The sequence below is a fragment of the Parambassis ranga genome, chromosome 16, assembly GCF_900634625.1.
Source record: "Parambassis ranga chromosome 16, fParRan2.1, whole genome shotgun sequence".
NCBI lineage: Eukaryota > Metazoa > Chordata > Actinopteri > Ambassidae > Parambassis > Parambassis ranga.
In genome coordinates this window covers 8,982,671-8,992,566 of record NC_041036.1, presented here as the reverse complement: position 1 = coordinate 8,992,566, position 9,896 = coordinate 8,982,671, and the positions used below count along the sequence as shown (strand labels likewise).

The window sequence follows — 9,896 nt, the reverse complement described above, 5'->3', positions numbered from 1 at the left end:
CCCTTTCGCATTATGTAACTAGGTAATGTACTTGTTACAGTTGAGTTCACTATCCCACCTTTTTAGTCTTTGGGTAACTAGTTGTGATACATCTGTAAAGATTTGAAATAAAGTGTTTTAAGTACTTGGAGAAGTAACTGGACATTTATTTATTCCAATAGTTTTCATTTTGTTAAGACATAAAAGTAAGATAACATTTAGAGAGATGTTGGACCGAACCAGGCTTTTTTTTTAAATAAATCTCCTTTATACCTGTTAGTGGAATTTATAGCTGATTTAAGCAAAATGTAGCATGTTACCCAACTTCGTGACAACAATGACTTAAAGCTCTATATACCCCGCCTCCCCCTTAATCTTGTTTATTACAAAACAAGATAATAAGATAATAAACCTCGTGTACCTATTGATTTACTGCAATGGTCGTGAGAGAAATAAGCCTCTTGTTTCTGGACGGACAAAAAAACCCAACGCAAGTTTACCGGAAACGTCCGTCCCCGAACACATTCCTCCCCCTTTCCGCGTGGAGCAGCTCACAGATGGCATCTCGCAAAGAGTCTAGTTCGGCAGCTACCACAGTGATGGCTTCTACAGGCGGTACTTTGGACTCTCCTGTCAAACAGATCCAGATTGAGGGACTGGTGAGTGTCAATGTGCTTTTATTTGGCTAAATATTAAAGAGCGGTGACGGCGAGCGGAGAAACCGGTGTACCAGATATTGATGCTAAAGTGGATGCTAATGTATACGCATCATCATGGCGGATAGATGGTATGAAGTCCTTTTTCTCTGATTAATACACTAGCCAGTACCCGAAGTGTACCTTTTAATATTCAGTCCATTAAATTACCGGCAAACAGAGATAATATTGCCTACGAACTCCACCACATCTGTCTAGCATACCAACAACAGGCTAACAGTTCTTCTGTAGGCTAGTGGTGGGGTTTAGCTTTCAGCTAGCAACAGGAGCGTTTGGTTTCCAAACCGGGACCTCGCAGTTAAAGGGGGCATTTTACGATGATGGTGATGCTGCTTTATTAATCACAGACATGCATAATATAACGCATAAATTAACCGTTGTTCTTTGGGAGATCTAGCCATTAAAAAAAATCACACGACAAAATGTTTAAGAAAAGGAAAAGGTAAATAAATAAATTCAATTTATATAAGTCGGGCTCAGCCATTTTTTGATCTTAAGTAACATCTAGCAATGTTAAGCAGCCTAAAAAGAGAATACTCCCCCTCTGTATCCAGGGTAACTAATGTTATCAACAATTACTAAATGTGACTCATTTTAAAGATATTTATGGTTTTCTATTTGCTGTTGTCATTCTTGTACACTAATTTTTTTTTTCTAATAGGTAATATTAGTAAATGACACTCTGTAGTACCTCCCTACAAACAGCAGGGGACAAACTTGCTTCACTCTTATGCATTTACATCCTCTGTCTTTCTGCCCTAAACTGCCCTGGACACAAAGCAGCTTATTTTCTTGATGTGATGTGAGTGCAGTAGCAGGACTTTAACTTGCCAGCTGCTGCCTTCCTTTTATCTTGCTCATTAAAGCTACCCTGGAGACCTGGGCTCTAATTTCAAATCTAAATATTTCACCTCCATGTGTAATTATTTAGACCTCTAATTTTTTTTTTTACTTCCTTCTTTTACCCTTTCCATCCAAACATTTTAATTTTTAACATTTGAATGAAAAACAGCCAAAAGTTTTTTAATGTTTGACCTCATTTGGATTTGTACTTTTGTAGGATGGGTGTCTATTTCAGGTGGAGTTATGAGACACTTTTTACCTGAATGAATTGATATGCAGCAGTTGCTGCTGTGTTGCGTCATGACCTGTCTGTCAGAGGTTTAGCTGGAGGGTTGCCTGTAGACATCATCACTGCTGTTGTGTAGTAGAATTGGATTGTTTCCTTGCTTTTGAATAGACTTCACTGGTTGATGTTGCCACAGTAGTGGCATGCAGCACAGCGTTGGGCTTCATTAAACACTTACTGAGATCACAAATTGCTTCTATATTTGAACTTTATTCATTTATTCAGATGTAATGGGCACATCAGACACAGGTCTATTTCATGGACCCTAAATTTAGGAAAGGGTGCACTGCACAGCACATTTTGCCTGTGGGGAATAAAAAAGACTGAAAATGTGCCAAAGTTAGTCTGATTTTGGCTATAGTTTAAATTATTATTTTTTTCAGCATACATAAGAATGAAAAAAAATAAACACTGAACAGTCTGCTCCATCCCTGGGGTAATTACATATGCTTTGGGCCCTTGAGCCTGGCTGTGTCAGGAATAGGTTCACACGTAACGTAACACAAATCAGCAACTATGGACACAGTGTAGCATGCTGAATTTCATATTGTCATCATCTCTTTGTAATTCTACACTTTACTTGGTATTTACTACATATTTGGTGGATCTATGGACATTATGGTTTACTCTGTGATTCATGCATGGTTTCAGTCTGCATGAGACACTCGCCAACTAACCAATTTGTCATAAATGCACCAGTAAAGCTGGTATATCAGCACAGTCCAACAATCTTGTATTGTTAATCATATAAAATAAAAAATAGGAAGTAAATTGATTCACCATTCTAAATAACAGCAAGCCACAGCTGTGCTGCCTTGCCAAGAGGTATACAGCCTGTTGCCAGACACTTTTGATCTTAGTAGTTGAAGCCTGGAAAGCAACAGGTTGCATACCTACATCACTGTGGCTGCTTCTTTATGATAAGCTACTCCCTTGGAACCAGTTGCATGATTTTTTTTTATGTGAACCAACTGCACCAACTGAACTATAGTATTTTTTTTTGCATTAGCAGCAACTTAAAACGACTCTGATAAGGCATCATTAAAGTGAAGAGTAAACAGTGAGGCGAATATCAATAAGATGAAATTCTAAACTAATTTCCTGTGAATCCTTCATGCATGTGAAAGCAATTTGATTGCAGTGTGGGAATGACTAATACCCCTTAAAAAGACTACATAGAGAAGTAGAATGTAAATATATTGACTGGCTGCTGTAAATTGCGGACCATAAATGGTATGAGAAGTTGGATGTAAATCTTAGGCATTCTAATTACATCCCTACAAAAATAATGCTTGGGGTGAATTTTATATGAGGCATCATAAACTTAATTTGTATTTGTAACTGCATGCTTGAGTGGACCTTCATCCTATTTGATGTAACTCGTTGCTGCAAATGAAACGGAGTCGCAGCTAATAATAAAGTAGGACAAGCAAGTGTTGTGTTTACACCTTCTATCTATGGATTATTTTTTTTCCTCTACATTGCAATGACTGTTGGTGGTTGCTTTGGTCACTTTTTTGCTATATATTATTCTCAGACTTCCTCTCATAACAAGTCAGACTTGGCGTAACAAAGGCAAACATGTTTGTGAAAGATCTCACCAAGCCAGCAGGCGAAAGCAGGCAGATGAAGTGGCAATCTGCGATGGTCTTCATCCATGGCTCAACCCAAAAAATGACTCATACCACACAAAAGTGTTTTCTCTGTCAAGTATATTTCAGCCTGCGTTGAGTAGAGTTCGTCTACACTTGAGCGACACAAAAAGAAAATTCATTACAGGATCGTCTCTCTTGCTGTACTTTCTCATAATTGGAGCCCTGTTGTGGGGGGAATATAAGCCCTTTTGTGTGAGTGAGAGAGAAGATTTATGATGAGAATTAAAGGCAGCCAACAGGGGATTTGGACCGCAATTGATTTTGCACAATTCAATTTTAAGCTTGTTGATTTATGATACGCTGTCCACATATCAATCTTGGGCCTCTCCACATGGGGTGAACTCACTGCTGGTGAGCTTGATCAATAAAATCATATGTGAATGTGTGTTTGACAGTGGGCAGCGGGAAAAGACTGTGCAGTTGGCCCGTATCTCTGTGTGCATGCAGGGCTGCTCATACTTGGAGCTTTCCAGGCCTTACTTACAATACCTGATGGCATTTATTCAGCACCAGGAAGCTTGGACTGCAAATCCAGTAAAGACCTCCATTCTTCCTTCCATATCATGTGGCTTTGACGCTTCTTCACTTCCCCTCTTAAAAACCTTTCTGTAGAGTCATGAGGTTTTTCTAAAATCCTGCTCATATTTAGCTCTATTTGTTTGACCTTACTGGAGTTGTTTTTGGCCGATTGTCCATCTCTCACCTTCCTCTTCCAGACGGACGCTATTTAAGTGTGTGATGAACAGATTGCCAAGAGTTAGATAGCTGAAAGCATTGTGTATCTGCTATCTGCTCTCACTGATAGAGGGAGACTAGAAAAGCTATTTGCTGGCAGAAAGAGGAGCCAAAGCTCAAAGGGTGTGTGTGTGTGTTGGGTGGGGGTGATGGGGTGCTTTGTAAAGCAGCCAGCACTACCAATATTGAGGACTGTAGCCCTGCTCCCCCCCTGCCATGTCCCTTTTTGGTCTCTCATGCTGTCATTGCAGCACCTGTATGCCCTTCTCACCGTCACCTAGTCCCCTCTGCTGTCATCATTTTCTCTATTCGTCTTGTTTCTCCTGTTTCTATTGTTTCATTTCCTCTATTCCTGGCCCCCTTCACTGCCTCACTCTCACATTTTTTCAGTCTTTCCTCCCTCTCATTCCACACATCTCTCTCCCTACCAACTTATTGCTCAGGCCTTCCTCTCCTCTGTCAGAAAAGCCAAGGCAGGCAGGGAATGAGATTTGTTTTTCTCCCTGCTCCAACCCATGTCGTCTCTTTTCTCTTGCCCCAAGCTCTTTTACTTGTTGCATGACAGGGTTCAGGACTCTATTGAAATAAATCATCTCCTAGGACAGCATTGCATGTGTGTACGTGTATGTGAGCAGCTGAGACCAGTAAGGGTTCCCTTATGGTGTGGTGGTGTTGGGTGTTTTGTTGTGGGCATGGCTCTCGGACTGCCACCCTGCTTTTGTGTGTGTGTATTATTAATGCTTCTGGCTGTGACCTGCCCACACTGTTATCAGTGTGATTTATGCTCTCTCTCTCCACACTATGCTTTTCAGCTTTTTGTCCTGTTCCTGCTCATTTAGGCATGTTGCCTGATTCTCTGCTCTTTGCCATGGTTTTTCCTTTTTTTCTGTTGTTGCTGTTCATGATAGGTTGGTGTGTGTATGTGTGTAAGTTTGTTCAATGTGTGTTTTGAGCATGATAACAATTTCCTGCTGCCTTTTCTGTCAGTGACGGCGTTAGGGCTCCTGAATCATTTGGATGCATGTCCTATTGGCCCATTTTTATCTGGCATTAAAAATTAAGTGCATACCCTGATGCATGGACACTCTGTCTAGATGAAGACCGATGATGAGGAATATCAGTCCAAATATACCTCCCTCTGTAGAAGGGTAGCATTTTCCTTCAAATCTCTATGTGTGCCACCACCTCTTCTCTCCAGTGTAAATTGCTAAGCTCTGCTGAATACAAACTGCCCTTTTGTACACACTCAAGATCTGTGATGTACAAGTGTTGGAGCCTGCAGGTGGTGCTTACCACTACAGGCTCCAGCACTCCACCACAGCTCATGATTGCCTGAGTAACTTGTCCCAAAAATTCCTCTTAACATAACAAGGGTTTTTGGGTTTTTTATTGTTTTGTAAGAGCTTAGTGGTCAGTGGAGAGTGGTGGCTAAGAATTTATTAAGCAATTTTCTATGGACGTAAGGGGGTTTTAGCTAGGTGGGATAGTCAATGGGCAACTACCGTGTGGCATACTGTCCAAGTAGAAATTTCAATTCCTTACATTTTCTTGATTTGTAAAAGATTTTTTGACATATTTGAGGAGGTAGTGTCTAAACTTCAGGCCTCGGTGGGTGGCTCCCCTGGCAGCAAGTGAATGACATTTCAAGGCTGATGTTGCTAGGAAACACACAGTCAACTTCTGCAGCGTGATACCAGCTAGAGTGGTGCAAGTTATTACATTTGAAAACATTCTATTAGAACTTGTAGTGCTGATATCTTTGTACTTCAGCAAACAAGACCAATACATCAAGCTTCATCTGTGTAGCAGAAATGGCTCGGTTTAACATAACCAAGAAACAACACCAGTCAGTAATCACAGTCCAGTTCACTTTGAGACTGTCGACCATTTGAGTACATTTTATTAGCGGTACCTATAAGGAGAAGGGAAAAATAAATCTGCAAATTTAGCTATTTGGCCTAAAAACAGCTCCAGCAACAACTAATGACCACAAAACAACATGAGGAGCGGCAGAACAATTCAACCTGATAATATAAATCCAAGGTTGATAAAATACAATAACAAGAAGTGCTGTAACTGCTACTATATGCATGAACAGTGGATACAAGACACAAATGAGCTCTGGTTCAGAGAATGAAAACCCTTTACAGAAACCCCTTTTAAAAGCAGGATGGAGCCTCTTTACTTCATTTTTCACCTCTTTCCCTGTTGCAGTGATGTTGCTCTTTTCTGTTTTCACAGGTGGTGCTGAAGATTATCAAGCACTACCAGGAAGAGGGCCAGGGCAGTGAGGTGGTTCAGGGTGTCCTGCTGGGTCTGGTAGTTGATGACAGGCTGGAGATCACCAACTGCTTTCCCTTCCCCCAGCACACTGAGGATGATGCAGACTTCGATGAAGGTAAACAAGTGCTACATTGCCTTTCTGTTTGTTCTATTGATCTATTCCTGCAACTGGAAAAGCATGCCCAGACAGACTCAAATGACATAACAGCAGAGTCTGAAATAAACACACGTGAGGCATCAAATGCCAGTAAAGCAGTGAAATGACAGGGCCTGCTGTGACAGAGTCTTTTAAATTAATGAGGTGTTGATGTTTGAATGCTTCACTAACATTGAAGCATTGGCATTTTTGAATCTCCTCTAAAGATAAGAGCTCCTTTGTCATTTAAATTCATCTACATAAAAATATGAATTGCAAATGTGGATGATTAAGTTTTTAATTAGCACAAGTTTTCAAGTCGATATACCAGATGGCACTGAAAACACTATCTCGAAACATTACAATGAAAAGTGTGTGCTGAATTTGTTTGAATTTTGTTTTATTTGAGCATGTCCTCACCAGATGAGCTAAAAAGTTAAATTTTGGTGTTGGTTCACACACATGTGTTTCTTAGAGATAGACGAGGGATCCTGCACCATGAAGAAATAATAGACTATTGAGGGATGTTTTGTGCATAAAACATCCCCAGGCACAGTGTTAAGGACAATGCAGACTTCTAACTAAGCTAACTAGGTGCTGGATGTCCTCCACTGTCAGTGCCAGGGTTGATGTGTAGGGGCAGCAGTGCATTCCAGTTTTGGGGTTACAGGTAAGCGGTATGGACGTGCATAGGTTTCGATTTAGTTTATATCCATTCACACACATTTTATCTTTCCCCTTAAGGTTCATATCAAAAGCCATGTCCTTTGACCCCTATCTTTTTCCTATCACGCCTTGTTGCTGCCCGCTCCTTGTTAATGCAACAAAATCTGCTACAAGTCTGATTGATGGTTTGGAAGAAGATGCAGAAAGTGAAGGAATGGGTGGAAATCCTGGTCTAACAGGCCTCCACTGGTAACAAGCAACCATCAAAAATTCAGCAGGATACACAAGCACCAATGGTGGCTAAAGGTCGTTAGTGTCAGGAACAACTCACCGTGCGAGGGTGTCTGTTGGTGAGTGTCATGGCTTGTTGTGTTGTAGACTTTTGATGTGCTGGATTTTCCATCTGTCACTCCCTTTAGGTTAACAAGGGCTTCGGTGAGCAGCGCCTTGCTGTGAATTCTGGGAAATTTACAGCTGAAATAGAATACCTCTCAACATGGATTTTGATCCAGTTGCAAACGGTGACGGACTGACAGGCAGATTAACTATCAATATGATGGAACCGAATTCAAAATGCAAATGTGTTAGGAGTAATTCCTCTTATTCGTGCATAATGTTGTTTATTTTGTTGTTCTTCTTACTGAGAGCAGTGCATTATAAAGTAGTCCGTAAATCCTCCTGTCTCTGCTTTCGCAGCTGAGTAGTTTAACCTACACTCAAAGATATTATCTAGTAAATCAAAGCCGTAGAAAAACAACTACTTGGAAAAGTAAAATTGTTACACAGGCAAAACATGAAAAATGGATTTTATGCTTGTGCATTTGGTCATTTTGTTCTCGTACTCCAGCATGGATTGTCTACCCACGCACACAGCTGACCAGTCAGGCCACTTTTTTTTCCTCATCTACCCTGTGGCTACTAATTGTTGGTGTTTTATGAGCACTGATGTTAGAGCAGGTTGCCTCGACCCTCTGCCGATGTAGCAGAAGAAAGAGAACAACAAGGTTTTGTTGTTGTTGTTTGAAGTGTGGCTCTGACTTCGAAATTATTGAGTCTTTCTGAAGTTTCTGAAGTTACTCTAGTGATTGTATCAGAAGTGAATTCTGATATCTGTAAGGATGTTTGTTTTTTTCTGTTTGTATGTAGGAAGCATAGCTGTCAGCAGTGTGTGTGTGTGTGTGCTATGTCAGTTCTTCATCAACAGGTGCCAGTGTGGAGCTGTGCTTGCAGGACAGACAGTGGCAGTAAATGTGACCAAATGAGTGAGGAAAAAGATGGAGAAAGAGTAATTGAGCACATGCAGCAGAATCAGCCTCAGATTTAAAAAAAAGAAAGAAATAACCTTGGCTGAACCCCCAACTACCCCATGTCCTGCGTCCTTGCATACTGTGTCCTTGTATCATAGACAGAATGTATAGAGAAGGATGTGTTGAGCTGCAAGTAGATATTCTCAAGGCATCTAGTGCAATAGAGGCACACAAGTAGCATGTTAATTATGTGTGCTGGCCCTCTTCCTAGCGATAATACAAAGGAGATGTATCCAGCTACAGAGATATTATCATGATGGAGCCATACACAAAATTAATATCAAACCTTGAAAAGCAGTAGATGGAGCTCCTTCTCCCCTGACATGGAAATATAAAAGAGCACACGCTCTTCTGTGGTTTTGCCAATTGTATTGTTGTATTTAAAAGAATATAAAACTGAGCTAATGTGTGCCAAAGAACTGACCACTGTGCATGTTTGGAATACAGATTTTAAAACCCCATAGTAATGTCCCATTGTTGGTACTTTTTTTCTGCTCTAAAAAATCCTACAACAGAAGTTTTCACAGTGTGCACATGCACAAAGCTGCAGGCTGCTCCAAAATGGCCCATTAGTTCCTGCAATGGGGGGGAAAAAAACACACGGTGTACCAGTCCCCACATTTCTTGTTAGAGCTGCACTGCATTATTGTCAAGTCTGACAAGGTGTGGGCATTTTGTCTGATCCGTGCACGGTCTGCCATGCATTTGTCTATAGATGGCTTTTCAAAGTTACTGCAAAACGATGTTAGTTGCCCAGCTCCAAACAGCATAGAAGTGATGCAAGTGAAGTCAGTGGTTGGAAATAAGAGCCCAGCATCTGCCTGGACAGATTTATTTATGTGTAATTGTGACTAAAATATGCAAGGAAAAGTAGTGGAGCCAAATAGTAGATTACGATGACTAGATCATGACACGTTTATACGTTTTTAGATGACTTAAAAATAAAGACCAGAGACGCCCAAAGCTAATCATTTTTTTGGGGCGAACCAGACATGTGTTTTAATGAGTTGGTGTCAGCTAAAAGTAAAGCAGCTCATCTTTGTAGCGACCTGCTGCGTGTCATCCGTGCTGGTTTTGCCGACTGTCTACTCACTGACAGCTCTTTGCTGAAGTCATTCCACTTCACGTGAGAGTGAAAGAGATTATTTAAACATAGTAATGAGTGACTACTTTCTGACAACAGGATTGGCAAATTTTGTTAAGCCACTTAGCTTACCAAAACTGTTATTATCCTTTCTCTCTCTAGTAAAAATCTATGTACGAGACATGCAGAAAGCGACTTTGCCCTTT

The 9,896-nt window shown here is 40.7% G+C and overlaps 1 protein-coding gene across 1 annotated transcript in view; it reads left to right on the top strand.

The window, feature by feature from the left end:
- Positions 1 to 485: 485 nt before the first annotated feature.
- Positions 486 to 9,896, top strand: part of LOC114449021 (eukaryotic translation initiation factor 3 subunit H) — a 40,274-nt gene continuing 30,863 nt past the window's right edge. The window contains exons 1-2 of the mRNA XM_028426332.1: positions 486 to 638; positions 6,456 to 6,612. Coding sequence (XP_028282133.1) covers positions 537 to 638; positions 6,456 to 6,612 — 259 coding nt within the window. The 5' untranslated portion in view covers positions 486 to 536. The remainder of the gene's footprint in view (positions 639 to 6,455; positions 6,613 to 9,896) is intronic.